The 23,348-nt window shown below is 41.5% G+C and overlaps 1 protein-coding gene across 1 annotated transcript in view; it reads left to right on the forward strand.

Annotated features, from left to right (window-relative positions):
- Window positions 1-22,666, forward strand: part of LOC5565112 (zinc finger protein 426) — a 40,206-nt gene extending 17,540 nt beyond the window's left edge. The window contains exons 4-6 of the mRNA XM_021850600.1: window positions 21,542-22,039; window positions 22,103-22,153; window positions 22,231-22,666. Of these exons, the coding sequence (XP_021706292.1) occupies window positions 21,542-22,039; window positions 22,103-22,153; window positions 22,231-22,239 (558 nt within the window). The 3' untranslated portion in view covers window positions 22,240-22,666. The remainder of the gene's footprint in view (window positions 1-21,541; window positions 22,040-22,102; window positions 22,154-22,230) is intronic.
- The last annotated feature ends 682 nt before the right edge of the window (window positions 22,667-23,348 follow it).

A 23,348-nucleotide genomic window follows, 5' to 3' on the forward strand; every position in this document is an offset into this window, starting at 1 on the left:
ACGGCTTGGTCCTTCTCTGGCTGCTAAACGAGGCTGCTGAATCGTTTATCCGGTAACCGGTGCCCGTCCCACGGCGAAATGAAGCACTTTGGTGGTAAAAATGTGTATTTTCTTCCTCACTTTGCACGCGAAAGCTATTTACTCGTCGACACTTTTATATGTTTTCCGTACCGGACAGAGGGATTGATGATCGGACGTGATGAGAGGGTTTTTAAAAGAACTTCTGCTTCAAGTGGAGTATCAGAACAGACTGAAGTCTGATTTATTTTTTTTCTCTTGTTCGAGCCCTTCGGCTCTCGCGCTCGTTCGTCCGATAGACGAACGTCAAATGACACATCGTTAGGGATGCTCATAACGAACATATCATTTAGTATCTCCTATTTTGAGAGCTGAAATGCAGACTTTACGTTTTCTTGTAAACGGTACTATTGTAGTTTTATCAGGATTTATACTTAATCCTTCATTATTGCACCATGCTAAGGTTAAGTTGAGTGCTGTTTGCATTCGCTCGGAAACAGTTTTATCGAATTTTCCGCGGACTATAATAATAATATCATCTGCAAATCCAATTATTTCGAATCCTTGAAGCTTTAGCTTTACAAGTAGGTCATCAACAATCAGAGACCAGAGAAGAGGAGAGAGAACTCCCCCTTGCGGACAGCCTTGAACAGCTGTTACCTTTACAACTGAATCTCCTAGATATGCTGATATTTCCCTTCTAGATAGCATCTCTTCTATCCACTCAATCATTTTTTCAGGGAAATCTCGATTTCTCATGGCGTTTTTCATCGATGTAAAACTAGCTTTGTCAAACGCGCCTTCTACATCGAGAAAAGCAGCCAATAGTATCTCCTTAGTGTCAAAAGTTTTTTCAATTTTTGAAACCAGCGAATGTAGAGCTGAAAGTGTCGACTTACCAGTCTGATAAGCGAATTGAGCTCTATTTAATGGCTTATTTTTAAGTATATTTGATTTAATGTACTCATCTATAAGCTTTTCCATTATTTTTAAAAATATTGATGTAAGACTTATTGACCTAAATGATTTTGGCACTGTTTTATCTTTTTTATTAGATTTCGGTATAAACACTACCCGGACTTGCCTCCATTTAGTTGGAAGATATCCCAGAAGAAAGCTAGATTTGAATAGAGTCATTAGAATAGGGATAATAGTTTCCTTGCACTTTTGAAGATGCGCCGGAAAAATCCCATCTAAACCAGGTGTTTTGAAAGATTCGAAAGAATCCAATGCCCATTCAATCTTAGAATATGTAAAAATATCTGCAACCTCTATATTGGATCTATCAGATCCATTTAAAGAGGTACTGATATTTTGATTTCTTGATCGATTTGTTATGGGGATGGATCCAGGAAAATGAGTTTTCACCATTAATTCCAAACTTATAAAATGAGTTAGTTGGCATATGACCGTTTGGCATAACACCCTTTGTCATGATCTGGAAGTGCAATAATCTACATTTGAAATTGGCCAAAAAATACCCTTGGGAATTTCCACTTTTTCTTTCCAAGGTGATACAAGCAGAGGAGTGCGAAGCAAGTAGAAAGAAAGATATTCACTCGAAAAAATAGCAATTTAAAAGAGTAAGTAGCATAGCAATGTGGTAACAGCATTGCCGAAAGTCCATTCCATTGACGGTTTTGTGGTCAATCGTTCGACGCAGCAGTTCTCAGAAGAACAATTGACACTTCTCAATAAGGGATTAGCATATGCGGTTGCCACAAAACCAGATATTGAACAGACAATAATCGATGTTGAAACCGCCATTACACACAAAATACCAATACAGTTGCAAGAATCAGCTAGAAATGAAACTGAAGAGTCATTAAAAGAAAACAAATTCCAATTAAAAGGTAAAAATAGTGCTGAGGATAAAGTTTCGAGAGAACTTCAAGAGAAGTCGGTATACTATGTAAAGGCGGACAAGGGCAATGCAGTGGTTATTTTGGATAAAGATGATTATGATAATCAAATGAACGAAAAAATAACCACTGGTCCGTATAGGCATTGTAGAGTCTATTCACTTCCCACAATGGTGAGATATGTAGAAAAAACTTTAAAAGAATGTAAGCCGCTTCTTGGAGATAACACTAGTTTCTAACCCAGCTCTACCAAGAATTAACCTTTCGGTCGTCCCGCGAATTTTTGCAACGCAAGTAGTCGCGTGTTGTATTTTGTACAAAACCCTTGGTTTTGCGAACATCCAAGGAGTCTGACCACTTAGAAAGACGTCTTCGGCAAAATTGTTAGGTAACTCAAGGACTATCATTGTTTGAGCTAGTTGATTCAAAATTTTGTAATCAGGCGACGCTTGTGAGCATAAAACATTTGTTTCGCAAATATCTCAGGAACCTGATCACTTGGAAATATGGCGTCTTCGGCAGAGTTGTTCAGTAGCTCAAATTCTTTCTTTGTTTAATCCTTAAAGTTCGAGATTTTGTAAAATAAGGATAGTCCCTGAGCTTCTGAACAACTTTGCCGAAAATGTCTGTCTAAAAAGCCAAGATCCTGCAGTATCCGCAAAACAAAAATTGCATGCTCACTAGCGCCGCCTGGTGGCAAAATATCCTATTTCTTGGCTCATTCAATGGTATCCCTTGAGCTATTGAACTATTTTGTTAAATACACGATCTTTCTAAGTGGTCAGGCTCCTGAGATATCTGCAAACAAAAGTTTTATGCTCACTAGCGCCGCCTAGTGGCAAAATTTTGAATCAATCAGCTCGAACAATGATAGACGTTAACTTACTAAACAACTTTGACGAAGACACATCCTTCTAAAAGGTTAGGATCCTAAAATATCTGCAAAATAAAAGTAAAACTTCCATGCCCACTAGTGCCACCTAGCGATCAAATCCGAATTAAATGCGGTACCACCAGATAGCGCTTCATTTCCAGAACAACTTTACTAAAGATCCTAAGTTTCTATATTATCTGAATTTTGAGATATTTCAACTGTGGTTTCCTTGAACCGTATGCACTATATTCATTATTATGCGCCTTCCATGTACATTTGTTAATTTTACCGTATTATAAAGAGTCATACTGTAAATAAACACTGTCGAGTATTGTCCTTAAGAATATTCTTGAGGAATACCCTTTGGTTTGGTGTCGATAGATATCTTTGTTGCAAAATGATATCATATAAATCACAACTGTTGTACAAAGTACAGCCCGAAGGTTAAAGGCTTGCGAAAAATTCACAAACCTGGCAATGAAATGAGAGAAATTATATCAGCAGAAGGGTCTCCTACAAACAAACTTGCAAAGTGGCTGGTTAAGGAATTCCAATCCAAGCCAATACTCAGGAGTTTGCAAGCCAACTTCAGGCTTCTGGATATATTGGAGATGAAGAAATTATGGTTTCTTTTGATGTTAAAGCATTATTTCCTAGTGTGCCAGTTAAAGAAGCCGTAAACCTTTTGGAAGAATGGCTACTTAACCAACACAATGAGTCAAATTGGAAAAGCAAAGTTCGGTATTACAGTGGGATTCCGTTTTTGGCATGCTTCATTTTTGGCATGCTCCGTTTTTGGCACCACTAACATATGTAATTTTTTGTAAGTATTAGCGTGTCTTTTGCTCAAGTCATTAAAAAGCAGGTCAACTACACATCGACTACATTCCAGAGCTCCATCATTTTCGATATTCCAAAATCCCACCAACTTTTACGGGCTCACGCACGCGCTTATTTACTTCGGAATGGTCATTAGGGTGCGGCTTATTTTTCAAAAGTTCTCAAAACCAAAAACTCGTGTGCTCTACTAAATTCAAATCACGATAAAAGAGAAACCTCAAAATCTGAGCCAAAAATATTAACATTTAGAGGTGGCGCAAGCGTCTTGAAGGTGAATTGTCAAGTTATAAAAAAATGACCTTCAGTGAAGTAAACATAATTTTGTTATTTTTCAAATCAATTTAAAAACTTTTAGCACCATTATGTCTCAGATTAAATTTATGAAAACTTTGTAGAACATCAAATTTCTCGCGTTTAGTATCATAAGGGCGTAACTGCAATGATCGATTTCTCTTCATCGATTTTTTCTTTAGCCATTTACTTAACCGAAAGACTGTTTTCCACTGCTATTTTCGATTCATTAGAAAGAACTCATTGTCCTTTATCATGTTGCTTCGTAAAATGTTACCAAAATCGATTGAGCTTCGTGTAATAATCCAAAGAGAGAATCGATGAAGAGAAATCGATCACTGCAGATACGCCTGTATGATACTCAACGCGAGATTTGTCTAAAATCAAGACAAGTCTTAGTTAAAAATACTTTTATCCAATTTTTTCTCCATTTTACTAGAAAAACCATTTTTGTTTGACCATAACTTCTTAAATACTCAATAGATTCCGAATCATTTTACATGTTTTTGAAGCAAATTGTTTTCAAACTGTTCATACAACACATTTTTCTAAAAAAAATTTTTGACTCAGTTATTCAACAAAAACTACCCAAAAACATGATTTTTTAATGAAAATATCAAATTTCTTTGGATTATTTAAGTTTTTTTTTCCGGAAATTGCATTTCTTCTATAAAACCTCAATTTATGAAGCATCTTACCTTAATAATGAGTTGAATAGTGCATATATTTTTTAACATATGCAAACATATTTTTGTTTCAAAATTATTTAAAAATTGTTGCAAAGTCCTTCTTTAAGGTTTAACAAATGAGAAAAACCAGTTTCAGCTTCTGAGATAATACTTAACTGGCCACAATAAAAAAAAACTGGCATTTTTCGTTAAAAAATCATGTTTTTGTGCAGTTTTTGCAACTTGGTCACGACATATTTAAAAAAAAAAAAAAAGACACGGACACTGTTGGTTGAATTTTGAACACCCCTATTTTCTTTCTCTTGATATTTGCAACGATTGTTTTTGTTCTTATTTTTATTTCACTTTTGCTGAACTGACTCGTTGTTCAATAAACCAGTACTATACCATCACTCGTGAAAATTAGCCGCGTGTTTGATGTGTTCTCGAAGAACCGAAACGTTCCGAAATTCTTAAGCGTTTACAGTCCGCTGCTCCCGGCTGGGACATGTGGTCCATCGAGCCGGATTTTTTCGAAAAAAACCAGTGTCGCAAAGCTATGAAAAGTTTTCTTTGTGAAAAGCATTGAATTTTGCTGTGAAAAATACGAGCATTCGTCCGTCGCGGTTCGGCCGAATGTAACGACGTGGTGGCAGCCATCTTGTGCTTCCTACGTTCGTTCGAAGAGAAGAATTTCCTTGGAAAAGTTCGCGAACATTCGTCCGTAGCTGACCGAGTGTAACGAGCAGCCATTTTGATTCCTGACCCGCTCGCTCATTGTGAAAATGTGAATGTGCTGGAATGCTCCACACACCGAAGAAATCGTCCGTGGAGGAACAAAAGCTCCAACAGAAGAAGAAAGAAGAGACCCGAATAATGGAAGAGCAACTGAAAGTGTACATTCATCAGAGAGGGGCAGTGAAGGGGAAGCTAACCCGAGTGAAAAATGCAATACAAGACGATGATATGGAACCGAATCAAAACATTGAGAATGTGCATTTCCTTCGTTGTCATTTGAATACGGTTGATACATGCTACAGTGAATTTAATGACTTACAGAACAAGATCTATGCGTTGCCCCTCTCTGATGAACGAAGATCTGAGCATGAAGCGAAATACGTGGATTTCGAATATCTGCACAACGATTTGAAGATACGTCTCAACATGCTGTTGGAAAGAGCGACGAAGCCGGTTGTTGTGCAGTCACCGCTCCAGGAAAAAGTTGCGCCCGTCCACAGCTACTTGCCTCCCTTACAAGCACCTCTCCCGACTTTTGACGGGTCCTATGAGAAATGGTTCTCGTTCAAGTCAATGTTCACAACGATAATGAACCGCTACCAACAAGAGGAACCTGCGATTAAATTGTTTCATCTACGAAACTCTCTCGTGGGTGCGGCAAGCGGCATTATTGACCAAGATATAGTGAATAATAATGACTATGATGCCGCATGGACGTTTCTCACGAATCGATATGAAGATAAACGTCTTATCATGGATAAACACATTGAAGCATTGACGAATCTTCCGAAAGTCACTAAGGACAGTTCTAAGGACATGCGAAAGTTGATCGATACCTGCACAAAAAATGTAGAGGCCCTCAAGAATCTGGCACTGCCGGTTGCCGGCCTGGGAGAGCAAATGCTACTTCACCAAATCTCATCGAAGTTGGACAAGAGCACCAGAGTAGCTTGGGAAGGACGACAGAAGAAGGGCGTGTACCCGACGTACGATGCGACGATCGACTTCCTGCAAGAGCAATGCCGAATCATGGAGAAGATTGACGTCAACACTAAACCACCGATGGAAAGTGTGAAGGTGAAATCAGTAAATAAAAGCCACTCGTTGGTGGCTACAAATGAACAGAAAAAAGACAATAAGTGCTTAATGTGTAAAAACATTCACGAACTCTGGAGGTGTGATCAATTCAAACAAATGAATGTGAGTGATAAATACAGTGTTTTGAAAAAATGGGGCTCATGCTTCAATTGCCTACAAAAAGGTCACCGCACGAACACATGCCCTTCCTCGCATAACTGTCACGATTGTGGCAAACGTCATCATACATTGCTACATAATGACAGTCACCCGAACACTGTCACGAAGGAAACAGCGGTGAAACCGAGCAACGAAACGCAACCGATGAAACCAAGTTCTAGTCCCGAAGTCGCCTCTTCGGGATCAGCCACAACTTTGTGTTCCAGTACCGCTTCTTCGTCCAAGCAGATTCTGCTTTCAACCGCTATCGTAATGGTTCATGGAATCAGCAGTGCACTCTACCCTTGTCGAGTATTGTTGGACTCGGCCTCGCAGACGCACTTCGTCACGGAAAGATTCGCGACGTCACAGCGAAAGGAATCCGTCGACTACTTGGTTAGCGGTTTAAATGGCAGCAACACGCGTCTACGGCGCCGGATTCGCACAACTGTGAAGTCTTGTGATGGAAGTTTCGCCACGGAGTTGGATTTCTTGATTGCTCCCCGAATCACAAGCGACGTTCCTGCGAAATCGCTTGATGTCTCTGGCTGGCCAATACCGGATGAAATTAAATTGGCTGACCCCACATTCTATAGGAAAGGACGCATCGATATGTTGATTGGATCGGAAGTATTTTGGGACTTGCTGAAGAATGATCGAATACGCCTTGGACCCAACCTTCCAATATTGACGAAAACGGATTTTGGATGGATCGTTGGAGGCGTCCTTGAAGAGGAAGGTCCAATCATTGCTCGCTCGTTGTGTCAAACCACAGACGAAGAGCGACTCGAAGATTTGTTGAAAGGTTTCTATCGCATAGAGTCTTGCGACGAGTCCCAAACGGCCACCACCAAAAGCGACGAAGAATGTTTGGAACATTTCAAGCAAACTCACTATCGGAACGATAAAGGGAGATACTTTGTTCGACACCCTTTCAACGTGCGTATCAATCTACTGGGTGACTCTCTAGAAACGGCAACACGCAGATTCCTGAACCTTGAGCGACGTCTGGACCGAGAGCCGGAACTGAAGCTGCAATACTCCACCTTCCTCGATGAATACGCAAGACTCGGCCACATGCAAGCAATCGAAGTAGATCAGTCCGCCGATCCAGGATCCATGTTTTACCTTTCGCATCACTGCGTGCTAAAACCGACAAGCACTACAACGAAATTAAGAGTAGTGTTTGACGGATCAGCAAAGAGTTCAACAGGCGTGTCTATCAACGATACACTAGAAGCAGGCCCGGTAGTTCAGCGAGACTTGACGTCGATTTTAATAAATTTTCGTGGATACCGGTATGTGCTGACCGTCGACATTCCTATGATGTTCCGACAAGTTGGAGTGGCATTTCCCGATACTCGATATCAACTAATTCTGTGGCGAAAGAACAAGGAGGAGCCGCTGACTACGTGGGAGTTGCGAACAGTGACGTACGGCTTGGCGCCGTCACCTTTTCAAGCTACGATGGCCCTAAATCAAGTTTCTGAAGACCATTATGATGAATTTCCGGAAGCGGCATGTGCCATTAAGAAGGGCACATACATGGATGATATACTGACGGGGGCGGATACGGTATCGAAGATCTGCAAGCTGCAAGATGATATGACCAATCTTCTCTCGAAAGGCTGCTTTGGAACCCATAAGTGGTGCTCGAACGCGAAAGAAGTGATGGATCGCGTTCCCGAAGAGTTTCGGGGAATCGACTTTGAAGTAAACGGCGACAACCTGAATGCAACCGTGAAAACTCTAGGTGTAACATGGAATCCTAGAGACGACTGGTTTTCTTTCCGTGTTCCTGTCAGCGATCCAGACACCTGTACCAGAAGACAAATTCTCAGCGAGGTAGCAAGAATCTTCGACCCATTAGGACTCATTGGGCCGGTCATTACATCCGCAAAGCTCATACTACGAGAAGTATCATTGCTGCAGACAGGCTGGGATGAACCAGTTTCACAGGACTTGCTTCAAACCTGGCGATCGTTTCGAAATGAATTAGTACAGCTGAATGAGCTACAGGTCCCAAGATGGATTTCGTCCGTCGGTGCGATTACAGTGAAGTTGCACGGGTTTTCCGACGCATCTGATCACGCCTATGGTGCGTGTGTGTGTATACCCGTATAATTCGCCATGGCGCAGAAGCTACGATGCACTTGATTTCTAGCAAATCAAGAATCCTTCCAAAAAAGACCGGTAAGTCTAAACCTATATCGACTCCCCGAGCAGAACTGCTTGCAGCTGTGCAACTCTCCAGGTTGATAGATAAAGTGTTGCACGCTATCGATCTGAAAGTGGATACGGTAAACCTCTGGACGGATTCCAAAATCGTTTACTGTTGGATAAAAAAATCTCCGCAAAGTCTTCAAATATATGTTTCCAACCGAGTTGCGGAAATTCAAAGGCTTACTGGACATTTCCGGTGGCGTCATATACGAACTAGCGAAAATCCTGCTGACTCCATATCACGAGGTCAGCGACCACGGGACTTGATGAAGAACGAAATTTGGTGGAAGGGTCCGCCAATGCTGAGGACGATGACCGAAACCGATGAAGAGCCCGAACTATCCGACGCAGAACTGCCGGAATTGCGAACAAGCCTAACGATGACGTCCAGGATCCCGAAAAGATTGGAGATATTTGACAGATTGAGCAGTTTCGACAAATTGCAGCAATCCATGGCCTACGTTGTTAGGTTTGCAAATTACATCGTATCGAAGCGAAAACTGATCACCAAGGGACCACCCACATCAGCAGAAAGAGCGCAGGCGTTAATTTTGATGGTACGATTGGTGCAACAGGAATGTTTCCAGTCAGAGATTCAGGCGCTGAAAGAAAATAGTGGGTCGAAGCATCGTCTGTGTAGCCTCAAACCATTTTTGGATTCAGAGGATGGGATATTGAGAGTCGGGGGCAGAATTAAGCACGCCTTCATCCCTTATGACAGTCGACATCAGATGTTGCTCCCGGCGAAACACCCTTTCACAGAAGCACTCATCAGAAGCCAGCATAACACCAATATGCACATAGGACAGAAAGGCCTTCTGGCTATCATCAGACAGCGTTTTTGGCCATTGAACGTGAAGACAACCATTCGAAAGATTATTCGAAATTGCACTACTTGTGTCAGGGCCCAGATAGCCGTAGCGGTAAACGCGCAGCTATTCAGCATGACCATGCTGAGGGTCGTGGGTTCGAATCCCACTGGTCGAGGATCTTTTCGTAAAGGAAATTTTCTCGATTCCCAGGGCATAGAGTATCTTCGTACTTGCCACACGATATACACATGCAAAAATGGTCAATCGGCAAAGAAAGCTCTCAGTTAATAACTGTGGAAGTGCTCATAAGAACACTAATCTGAGAAGCAGGCTTTGTCCCAGTTGGGACGTAATGCCAGAAAGAAGAAGAAGACTACTTGTTTCAAGGCTAATCCTGTGAGAACCGAACAACTGATGGGTGATTTGCCGTCGTACCGCGTACGACCAGCACCAACGTTCTCCAACACCGGTGTGGATTTTGCAGGTCCATTTCTGCTTAAATCAACATCAGTAGGACGAAAGCCGTTGATCACGAAAGCGTACGTATGCTTGTTTGTGTGTATGTTAACACGTGCCATACATATCGAGCTCGTCTCAGATTTAACGACCGATGCGTTTCTCGCCGCACTTCGACGATTCACTAGTCGGCGTGGAATTCCGAACAAAATGTTCTCAGATAATGCGACCAATTTCATTGGCGCACACAGTGAACTGGAAAGATTGGCACAAATGTTCAAGGACCAACATGAAAATCAGAAGATCGTCGAATTCTGCTGCAAGCTTGGTTTCGAATGGTCGTTTATCCCACCTAGGAGCCCCCATTTCGGGGGTATCTGGGAGGCTGGGGTGAAACAAGTTAAATATCACCTCACTAGAGTAGTTGGAGACAGAAAGCTCACCTACGAAGAACTCTACACAACTTTGACGCAGATAGAAGCAGTGCTAAATTCACGACCATTAGCACCTTCTTCAGATGACCCTAATGATTTTTCTGCAATAACGCCAGCTCATTTCCTCATTGGGCGAGAAATGCAAGCAGTGGCAGAGCCATTATATTTGAATCTACGCGAATCGACATTATCACGTTGGCAGCTAGTCCAGACTATGCTGCAGCACTTTTGGAAGCGATGGATAACCGAGTGTTTGCCAGAACTACAGATTCGATCCAAATGGCTGAAGCGAAAGGACATTCCATTGGGTGCACTAGTTCTCGTCGTGGATCAAAACGCTCCACCTTTACATTGGCAGCTTGGGAGGATAACAGCGCTACATCCTGGACCCGATGGAGTTACGCGAGTCGTATCATTGAGGACCTCGAAGGGCGACTACAAGCGCGCCGTTAGCGAAATTTGTCTGCTACCGTTGGACATGGACAAGGATAGTTGAAACGATTTCAACGCCGGGGTGGATGTTGGTTGAATTTTGAACACCCCTATTTTCTTTCTCTTGATATTTGCAACGATTGTTTTTGTTCTTATTTTTATTTCACTTTTGCTGAACTGACTCGTTGTTCAATAAACCAGTACTATACCATCACTCGTGAAAATTAGCCGCGTGTTTGATGTGTTCTCGAAGAACCGAAACGTTCCGAAATTCTTAAGCGTTTACAGTCCGCTGCTCCCGGCTGGGACAGACACTGTCTTCAGCCATTTAGCTGCACAGACTGTAACTTAACACTAGACAACGGACAAGCATGCTCCAATGGTACAGCCGAGAAACATTTCTGACGAAAAGTTTCAATGGCTGCAGCGGGAATCGAACCCACACCCCATGACACGATGCGCTCATTGCCTGACGACACTAACCGCACGGCCACGAAGCCCACAATTTTAGTGAAATGTGATGTATGAAAAGTTTAAAAACAATTGAATTAACTTCAAAATCATGTTAACAGATTTGGAATTCATTCAGTAATCATGAAGTTATGGTCAAAGTTGAAACTTTTAGTAAAATGAGGAAAAAATTGGAAAAATTACTTTTAATCAAAACTTGTTTTGATTTTAGACAAATTTGATGTACTACAAAGTTTTCATAAATTTAATTTAATAAAGTTATTGAGGCTAAAATTCATTCGAATTCGAATTCAGTAAATCACACGAATTTTTGGTTTTGAGAACTTTTGAAAAATAAGCCGCCCCCTAATAAGCAGTTTGCCTAGGCTACTTCTGGTACATGTGTTGTGCTATATGCACTGATCCCTCCCCGAAGAAATACCGTAAGGTGGTTTCAAGGAGATGAGGGTCTGAAGTCCACGGTAATGTCGGTGCACTCTGTACACCACTTGAGCAATTCAGCGAGAATTATTGCTCATGTACAGTGGGACAAAATTTAGATTCTCGCTCAAGTCCACTTTTTGGATTGCATTTAGGTCCCATAACAACTGTGCAAAATTTCAGCTCGATCGGAGAAACTATATTTTAGCGTCAGCCGTTCAAAGTTTGTATGGGATTTACTATGGGAAAACTTAGTTTTGCAAAGAAAAATCGCCAGAGGTCGCCCATTTACCTCTATAAACATTTTGAACACAGACCTCGATAGGTATTTTTACAATAAAGAATATTGTCGAAGACCGCGAAACAATCTGACACTTTGTGTAAAAAGTTATTTAATAAAAACCTTTTGGCAAGGCGACGTTGATTAACATGTAACGGAATAACAATAATAACAAAATCGGGCAAAATTTCCGAATAGTCTATGCTTAATAACTTTTTTTACAAGCTTTGCGGTCTTCGGCAATGTTGTTCATCGTAAAAATACCTATCGAGATCTCTGTTCAGAATTTTTATAGCGGTCAATGAGCGACCTCTGGCGATTTTTCTTTGCAAAACTAAGTTTTCCCATAGTAAATCCCATACAAACTTTAAACGGCTGGCGCTAAAATATAGTTTCTCCGATCGAGCTGAAATTTTGCACAGTTGTTATGGGACCTAAATGCAATCTGAAAAGTGGACTGGAGCGAGAATTTAAATTTTTCATATAACCGTGTCCCAGGCTAATGTACAGCGCATGGGCTGGTTTAAGGGGGCAGGATCCGTCATTGATTTCGGAATTTTTCAAAGCAGTTTTTTCGTTCAAAATTAAGAAAATTTACATGAAAATGTATTCACTGTATTCTATTCTCCAATCGAAATACAGTGAACACATTTTCATCGAATGGTTTTTAGATTTGGACAGAAAAACTGCTTTTGATGTTTTGATGATGACGATAATTACGCCGACGGAGCGTTGAGCGTTAATGAGTCGGTCGTTGGTGTCCCTGAGTTACCTTCTTATGGGGTCTGTTTGCAGATTTCCTCCTTGTAAAAAACAAAAAAGGGGGAAAGTCACATGCAATTTTATGACGCTTCTTATGGTCCCGGACATTACTGTACCAATTCTAGTACCTTCATTTTCAAGTTATGCAAATTGACTATTATATCGAACAATTCAGCCATTCCATGAAAAACCGATCTAGTGGGTGACCGAATTCCGTGAAAATGTGCTATTTTGTTCCTTATCCGAAACAAGGATACACGTGTTTTTGGATTTTTTGATTAGGGTGACCATTTCCGAAATAGGGTGACTAGAAAAATCGATTTTGCAAAATTTTTATTTAAAAAAAAATTATAGCTTTTGAACCGCTTGACCGATTTTCAATTTTCTTGGACAGAATGAAAGCTTAAAATTTTGACTTTTCAAGAAATTCACAAATTTCCGTTTTTTCGTGTTTTGAAGGCCTCGGGACAAAAGGGGCTGTTCTCATTTTTTCTTGAAAGCTCAGAATATTTTACGCTTACATTTTCAGCGATGTATTTTTTTTAGTTTTTAAAATATATTTATTTAAAAAAAAATCTGTCATTTTTCATTGGCACACACTGTACTGCCCATAAACGCATAATTGTCCCATGTGCATAGGAAACCCAGCAAAGATGGGACTGACATGCATTTATGGGCAGTGTAGGTCTCAGCGCATTAGATTAAAAAAAAAGGCATATATTGTTTTTATGGACTAAAAGATTTTGATAGAAATGAAACACGTCTGCTGCGTAGCGATAGCTAATAAGAACTGAAGTTATATTTAAATTAAGAATTCATGGCTTACTTATTCTAACATCAGAATTCATGGCTTACTTATTCTAACATCCTCCCTTAAACATGAATCTTTGCAACTCCTAAGGCTTCAATGGCTTGATGAAACATCCTTCCGCTGATTGGTTTCGTCAGGACGTCTGCCTTCTGTTGTTTCGATTCCACGTATTGTAGCGTAATTGTTTTAAGTTCGACCTGCTCTCTCACGAAATGATGACGCAAGTCGATGTGCTTACTGCGGGGTGAATATCCAATTTCCTTTTCTGCCAAGCAAATAGCACTTCGATTGTCACAACTTATTTGAACTGGCATTTGAACTCCGAATAGTTCGCTTCGAAATCCTCGCCACCACAACGCTTCCTGTGTTGCGGCAGACATTGCCATGTATTCTGCTTCGGTCGTAGAGAGTGCAACGGTTGGTTGCTTGCGACAACTCCATGACACTGATCCACCAGCGAATTGAAAAACGTATCCGGTGACTGATTGCCTTGATTCGGGGTCATTACCCCAATCCGCATCGCTGAACCCTTCGAACGCTCTGTCTTCTTGCTTCACGTAGACCAATTTCATCATCTTAGTTCCTTTCAGGTAACGCAAGATTCTCTTGGCTGCCGTCCAGTGTGCCTCTCCAGGATTACTGCTAAAACTGCTGACAGAATTGACTGCGTACGCAATATCGGGTCGCGTGCATTGAGCCAGAAATTGTAGACCGCCAACTAACTCACGGAACGGTATTGAAGCCATACGCTGCCTTTCGTCGTCATCAATTGGACTCATCTCCTTCGACAATCGTTGGTTCCCATCGAACGGCGTTGCAACTGGGTTGCACTCAGTCATCTTGAAGCGCTGAAGTAGCTCATCGATGTACCGCTGTTGGTCCAACATAACCGTATCTCCTGAACGGGTGATCCGCATTCCCAAAACTTGTTCCGCTTCTCCGAGATCCTTCATGTGGAATTTGGACATCAACTGTTTCTTGACGTATTCCACCCACCTCGACTGGTTGGAAAACACCAGCAAATCGTCGACATAAACGGCAGTGAAGATGACGTCGTCACCGCTTGAATGGTGATACACGCATGGATCAAAACTGGAACGCTTCAGGCCGATTCGCTTCAATTCCGCATCAAGCTTAGTGTTCCATACCCGACTAGCCTGCTTCAGACCATACAAAGCTTTACGCAAACGACAAACCTTCTTCGGAGCTCTTGGGTCTGCAAATCCTTCGGGCTGCTCCATGAAGATATCCTCCTCGGACAAATCTCCCTGCAAGAACGCTGTCACAGCGTCCATTTGGTACACACGGAGACCCATTTGAGCAGCTGAAGCCAGCAGATAGCGAAGACTGGCATACCGTGTACGCACCAAACTTTGCGCAGTTAAGAAATTATCATCTTATTTTTGTTTCAAATAAGGCTAAAATATATATTTTTTTTATTCAAACTTCTGTCAATGATAGGCTTTTAACCCTTCAGTAGAACACATGATTTTAAAAGAATGAAAATAATTCATAAAAAATAAAACAAAATAAAAAGGGGATGCAATACCTTGTGCCTAACATTGCGCACAAAATCTGAATTGTTCCTAACTTTGCGCATGATGTGCCTAACTTTGCGCATGCCTTAAATTGCTTGTTTGCTCTGAATAATTTTACTTTCTTACTGGTTTTGTATTAAATAAAAAGGGTACAACTAATATGAGTTTCATCATGAGCTTTTTCGTGAATTTCAATTTAATTTGTTCAACCACCCCAAACATAGAGTGGCCACGAATAGTGACTTACACTGTTCTTAATTTTTACCATATATTCACAAGATTACAATCTGAGCAATATAGTTTACAGCCGTAGCTTATGCTTAGGGGTCATGCACAAATTACGTCACGCTCCGAGGGGGGGGGGCTCAAGCCAAGCGTGACAAGTCTTACAAAAATTTCGGAGGACTAATACAAAAAACGTGACAGAGGGGGGGAGGTGGTCAAAAAAGTTGAAATTTAGCGTAACATAATTTGTGTACCATCCCTTATTTGTTTTCGTAAGTTGGTTTATATCATTTATTCTTTTGTTTTTTTTTTAATTCTTAAACTTTTTTTTATTTTATTGTTGTTTCTGTTCCTTATTTTTTAAATTTGGTTCCATCTCTTTGAATAACTATCGAAATTCGATGCTCGTATTTACTGCTGATGGTCTGAACAATTCGATTTCGCACAATTTGGAAGCTTTCTAAAGAAAATCTTCTCTGTTGCACATGTCGTCAGCTGGAAGTGGAGGAAGTTTGGGAGATATATCGTTGATCTCTCGCGATTAATTATTTTTTATTAATTTACCGCCATACGTATTAGATATACCATAATTGAACGGGCTTTTTTGCTAGACAACTAGAACTTGAATCATTGTGCATCAACTGGGAAGCCAACCTTTGCGCTATCAATTATCCAAATTTACTGTAAAAGTCTCCTCCTGCGTCAATACAGTGGGATTTCCGAGATTTTTCAATGCACAACTTTGCCTTCAGCTTCATACAAAAGGTACTTTCAGGAATATAACATGTAACCGCTGCCTTATAGATTGAGTGACCATTCTTGCTAAGATCGACAGCTTTTGTCATTTGCAATGACGTACATGTATTTACGTGCCATTCCGAATTGCTAGAAGTGCGCAAAAATTAAGACCCTCACGTAAAAAATGGGTCCTAACATTGCGCATCGCTTTTTTTCAAATAAAAATTCGACATATTGTATGGAAAATTAATGGAATTACTAGAATATTACCCTTTTTGCTAATACACCGCAATTATACTTCTCACAGCATAGTTTTGTTCGGAAAAATGTTGATTTTTGACAGAGCCACTCCTTAGTGCTTGTGCTAAGACGGTGTAAAAGTTGACGTTTATACGTGTGACGATAAGGTTTTTTGTTTATTTACTAACATTAACGAGCGTTTCTCAGTAAACAAATGTATGCCAAATACTTATTTTACATAAACGAACATGTTGCTGAAACTGAATTGTTAAAAAAATCAATAATTAATTATCATTTCTTCTGGCTTCTTAAAAATGCGCAAAGTTTGGAGCTGCGCAAAGTTAGGTGCGTACACGGTACCTGACTATCGGAGAGTACGTCTCGTTATAGTCGACACCTCTCACCTGCGAACAGCCTTTGACAACAAGTCGAGCTTTATAACGCTGTACTGATCCGTCGGAATTAGTCTTCAGCTTGTAGACCCACTTGCATTTTAACGCTCTGCGTCCTACCGGAAGATTGGTTAGCTCCCAGGTCCCGTTGTTCATTTGAGACTCGAACTCTTCTTCCATCGCCTTTTGCCACGACGTCCGGTCGGAGCTTCCCATGGCCTCTGTGTACGATTGTGGTTCGTCGTTAACCTGTGGACACACAATACTTTCAGGAAGAATACTGCACGTCATATCGTAATCCAAATACTTGCCTGGGCGTACGCGCTCCCTCGCGCTGCGCCTGACCACCGTTTGTGGATCCTCTTGTTGCGGAGGGAGCGCAGGAGAAGACACCGTAACAACAGTATCATTTGCGCTGTCATAGTCCGTCTCACCGACGCTGCTGTCAAGGTCATCGTCGGTTTCGTTTTCGCTGTTGGTCGTAGCCCCTGGCCTAGCGGACGGAATGCCCACAACAACATCGCCATCACGACCAGAATCGACCGGATTTCCGCACTCCAACTGCACCCATCTATTACCATCCGGATCGTTTGATTCGACCGGACTTGATGTATCTGGAACCTCGCTCGTGAAAACAACGTCTCGACTGATGATGACCTTCTTGGTTCGCGGAACGTAGACCCGGAAACCCTTCGACTGGACAGCATATCCAACAAAGATTCCTGGCTCGGATTTCGCATCCCACTTCTGCCTCTTGACCTTCGGAATATGACACATCACCTTTGTGCCAAACACTCGTAGTCCGGAAAGGTCCGGTTTCTTGCCGCTGAAAGCTTCTTCAGGAGTCACATCTAGTCCTTTAGTCGGTGAACGGTTGACCAAGTGAACTGCCGTCGCAACGGCTTCTGCCCAGAAACGTTTTTCCAATTTGGCATCGAACAGCAAACATCGCGCCTTTTCAATCACTGTTCGATTCATCCGTTCAGCAAGTCCATTCTGCTGCGGATTGTACGGAACCGTCATTTCGTGATGGATTCCCGCACTCTTCAAGAATCGTTGCATCTCTTGATTTACGTACTCCAGACCGTTGTCGGTTCGGAGCCTCTTAATGCGATTACCGGTTTGATTTTCAGCATACGCCTTGAAATCCTTGAAACAATCCAGAACTTCTTTCTTCGATTTGATGAAGTAGACGAACACTCTCCTACTGGCGTCGTCAATGAACGTCAGAAAATATCTGCTCTCGCCTATCGATGCATTCTCCATCGGCCCACATAGATCCGAATGTACTAGTTCGAGAACCTCGCTTGCTCTAGTACCCTTCTTCTTGAACGGCTGACGATGCTGCTTTCCTTGTAAGCATACGGTACACGTGGGAATATTCGCATCCCGGAACTGCATACCAGTAGTCATACCACGTAGCTGCTTCAGGCTTTGCTCGTGCAAATGGCCCATCCGCCTGTGCCACAGGACCATATCATCCTCTTCCTTTGCCGCACACGAAAATTGCGCGTTGGCCAAGCACAACTTGTAGAGGCCTCCTACCTCCCTGCCAACGGCAACGAGCTCATCAGTTGGGGATCGCACCTCACAGGTGCCCTTGGAGAATTCAACTCGATAGCCGTTGTTGCAAATTTTGCTCACAGACAACAGATTAAGCGCCAGGTCTGGAATGCACAGGACATTAGACATCGTCAAACAGCACGAATTACCTTCCACATCTGCTTTAAGCTGCACGGTGCCTGTTGCCACTACTGCGGACTCTGCGTTATTTGCCACGTTGATGCGCTGTGCCACTTCCTTGGCACCTTTCAAAATCGTCTTGTTACGGCACATATGGGACGTCGCCCCGGAGTCAAAAATCCACTCATCGCACACGCCGGTTGGCGCTCCACGAACACTGAAAGCGGCTTGCTTTCCGGATTTCTTCTCCTTTTTGTCGTTGGCCTCTCGCTTCTGACACTCGGACGCATAATGCCCCAATCGCTTGCATTTGAAGCATTTCACCGCACTTTTGTCCTTCTGCCTAGCCTTATTGGGTTGGCTGTAGAAGGCTCCGTCACTGGAGCTGGATTTCGTCGCACTGCTCATCTTCACATCTTGAAGAATCTTGGCCTTGACTGCATCAGCTGTGATTCGAGTTCCGGACGCCTCAAGACCCATGATCATGGGCTCATACATTTCCGGCAAACCCATCAGAAGAAGACTTGCTAACCACGTGTCGTCGACTTTGAAACCAACTTCTGACAGTTTGTGACTGGTCGACATCATCTGGCTTACATAATCTTCCACGGAACTACACTCCGACAGCCGTATGCTGGTCAGCTTCCGGAGCAACCCTATTCGCCGGGTCATTCCGTCGTCCTGGAAGGCGTTTTTCAAATTCGTCCACGCTGCCTTTGCTGTTTCTGCACTTTGAACCAGACTGTAGTTCACTGGCTCAATGCTCAGGCAGATAGTAGCGAGGGCTCGAAGGGAAATCGCATCTGCCGGATCCTCTGCTTGCCGTGTTACGGCGTCCCAAGTTCCTTCGCGAATCAGGAGCATCTTGGTTGCAAACGCCCACGAGGTGTAATTTTCTCTCCCACGCAGCCGTTCCGTCGCAGGTAACGAAATTCCACTCACAGCAGGTACCCTCGGAATGGATTCACCACCGGTCCTTCCTGGATTGGCATTCTGTCCATCGCCGATACCTTCCGCACCGCCTTCGTTCTGGTTTCTCGACATTTTCAAAAAAATCTTCAGAATTTTCAGCTCTTTTCAGCGTTTGGAAAAAAAAAATTTCACTCTTGTTGATCCGTTGCTACGCGTTACTAAGGAGTCAACGTGTCAGGCCCATAACCTGATAGAAATGAAACACGTCTGCTGCGTAGCGATAGCTAATAAGAACTGAAGTTATATTCAAATTAAGAATTCATGGCTTACTTATTCTAACATCAGAATTCATGGCTTACTTATTCTAACAGATTTAAACTTTTCAGAAAAAATATAAAACTGAACAAAAAAATTTTTTTACAAAAAAAAAATATAAAACATTCTAGTTTTTTATGAAATTTTCATATATTTCAAGTAAAAAAAAATCAGAGTTTTATATATTTTTCTGAATAGTTGAAATCTTAAGCTTTTATTTCATAAAAAAAGATTGGAATTTGGTTGAGCTGTTCAAAAGTTATGATTTTTTTAAATAAAAAATCTAATGCACTGAGACCTACAGTGTGTGCCGATGAAAATTGACAGATTTTTTATTTAAAAAAATATATCTTCAAAACTAAAAAACATACATCGCTGAAAATGTAAACGTAAAATTTTCTGAACTTTCAAGTAAAAATGAGAACAGCCCCTTTTGTCCCGAGGCCTTTAAAACGCGAAAAACGGAAATTTGTGAATGTTTTTCATGTAAAAAAACAATTTTTGTGAAATTTTATATATTTTTTGAGAAGTCAAAATCTTTAGCTTTCATTCCGTCCAAGAATATTGAATATCGGTCAAGCGGCTCAGAAGTTATATTTTTTTTTTAAATAAATATAGTTAATCCTCCATGAGTCGATGTTCCATTACTCGATATCGACTCATGGAACCATATTGAAAATCAAATTTCATGGTTACTACCAGGGCAGACAATCGTCACCTTCAAATGGAAAAAGTCGGCGACGAAACTAAAAGAAGCATCGTCATCGTCACTCAAGTAGCGTCGGATGACGATTTGCCGCAGAGATCCGGCGCAGAGGCTCGGCGTCATGACGAACAAATACGATTCCTTCGTTACGGGCGAATCTTCGTTCGGCAGCACTGAGCCGACTAAAAATATGAATCGTGTCTTCGACAGATTGAGAGCATTTTTTGAAAAAAATAAAACAAAAAGAAAATAACAAAACACGACTGGAATCGAACAAACGACCTCCGAATCGTCAACACCACGCGCTTACCAACCAAGCTATTTTAGAATCATAAGGGAAGCGGGTTCATTTGCCAATACAAGCAATTATGTGATGGCATTCGTTGGTTGGTGCGAAGCAAGCGAATATACAGTAAACGTCTTCTTCTTGTGAGTAAGGGTAGCAAGCGGGATGAAGAAAAATTTGCTCGTTGACGATTTTGGATTGAAGTTAGTCGTGCATTCTTTCGTCGATGAAGAGACAACGACCTGCCAGAGTTATTATACTGTATGACGATGTCTTTTTTTATTTCGTCATCGCACTGTGACGAATCTGACGATTGCCTGCCCTGGTTACTACGATGGTCCCCTCAAACGGCTTTCCATAGAGCATTGCTGTTTCATGACTCGATATTTCCATGAGTCGATGGTCCCTTCAATATCGACTCATGGAGGGTTGACTGTATTTTGCAAAATCGCGATTTTTCTGGTCCACCATATTTCGGAAACCAAGGGTGACCAATCAAAAAATCCAAAAAAACACGTGTATTCTTATTTCGGATAAGCAACAAGCAGCAAATTTTCACGGAATTCGGTGGCCCATGGAATGGTTATGCTAAACAGCTTTTATGCCAAACGGGTAGGACCCTCTGCCCACAATTTTCACAAGGAAAATTTTGAGATTTGTATAAGGCAGCGTCCATTTATTACGTAACGCTAAAATTGGAAATTTTTGACCCCCTCCCCCCCTCCATAACGCTTTTTGTATGAAAAATTTCAAATTTTTGTATGAGTCGTAACGCTTGAGCCTACTGCCCCCTCCCCCTAGAGCGTTACGTAATTTGTGGATGCCGTCTAAATTATAAAAATAATTAATTTTGGTAAATTTTGTTCTTTTTTTAATAGATGGAAGCATCCAAACCGGACAAACAAAGTCCGCCAGTCATCGAAACCAAATCGAAAATACAAGCAGCAGAGGAAAAGAGACAACTTCTTCTCTGCAAAAGATGTCAGATGGAATTTCCGGACATGGATACTTTTCTTCCTCATCATTTATCGCATGGAACATCTGCAAGTTTCGATTGTCAGTTTTGCTTGCGCCATTACACCAGGCTGTATTGGTTCCGAACCCATATGGAGACCCATGCGGATCTATTGCCCATCGTGTGTAAGTTTTGTGATGACTACTTCCTTTCTACAAAGCTGCACGTCGAACATCTGCAATCAGTGCATCAAGTTGATCATGACGGAGAGGATAAAATTCTGAAGTCGTTGGAATACATTCAGAAAAACCCATATCTGTGCATGCGTTGTGGAAGGTGGTTCAAGTCGAAGAAACATCTCGAAGCGCATCAAAAGACGCACGACATGGTCAAAGGAAGAACGGTTCCCGTTGATGAACCGGTATAGAGCTTCTAATCTTTAGGGATATCTTCGACATCATATTCTAGTTTTTGACGATTTCAGATTCGAGCAGACGAGAATACGCCAACATCATCAGACCACTCTCCGGCAACTGTAAGTTCTCTTAAAGATGATGAGAAAAAGAAACCGATTCATATTTTTGAATGTAACATTTGTTCGGCAAACATCAGATCCATTGACGAAGTTCGGCAACACTTACTGTCGCATTCTGAAAACCGTCCTTTCAAATGTGAGGTATGCAACGAGCGTTTTTCTTCGACTGCACAACTGCAACAACATAACTGCAAGCAATCAAAGTCCACCGAAATCAACAGTTATAAGTGCAAGGATTGCGATAAAGTTTTCTCCCATGCTGCCGGCTTGGCTTTTCATATCAGGACACACGAGCAACAGTTGGAGGCTTTTTCGTGTGATAAATGTCCGGAGAAATTTAAAGTGATGAGTTCGTATCTTTTGCATCGTATAAAAAATCACTGAGAGATAGATGGGGAAATCTATATCGTAGATTATTACTGTTCAATGTTGATGTCGCTTTTAATGAAGTGATTATTTTTTATAAACTCATGTACATTTGTTTTCAATATGAATAAAATTGGGTTCATATAATTTGTATTTATTATTCCTTGGGAAAACGACTGTTGGTTCTATAAAACAAAAAACAATCCTCCGTTTTTCTTAACATCAATGTAGGGAGAAGTCCTGTATGCTCAGACACTTTTTGTTCCAAATTCATAATTCAATAAGCACATAATTTTTGGCGTGTATTTAGCTACTAATTGAAAGGTTTACGTTTAAACAAGTGAAAAACATATGTGTGGATCGTTATATCTTCAAACTTTATTTTTGAAAGCTATCACACTTTGTGTACAAATGTGCATTGATTTTCACGTGCCTTCTATGCCCAGACACTTTAGTTCAGTAAAATCGAACAAGTAAACTAGATGATGGAAAATTGAACCAATATCAAGATATAACATGTGTTTACCATGCTTTATAACAATTGTGTTCTATCCACACGGTTCAAGTTGTACACATTCAAATATGTCGGAAAGTTCTTATATTTGCTCAATCTTACGAATTTTGTTAGCTACAATCAATAGTGCGCCTCCACAGAGCGGAGCTTTCTTCTGTTTGGGTGAAATCCATTCCATTCATATAAAAACCACCCCTTAGTCATCTCATTTGCTGGTGGTCCTAGAGAGACGCGACAACAATAGGGATAGAATAAGAATGGAAACCCGAAGATAGCCCGACCAACCACGTGGTTCAAAAGCGGTCGGGTTCGCAC

The sequence above is a fragment of the Aedes aegypti genome, chromosome 3 (assembly GCF_002204515.2).
Source record: "Aedes aegypti strain LVP_AGWG chromosome 3, AaegL5.0 Primary Assembly, whole genome shotgun sequence".
NCBI classification, from domain to species: domain Eukaryota; kingdom Metazoa; phylum Arthropoda; class Insecta; order Diptera; family Culicidae; genus Aedes; species Aedes aegypti.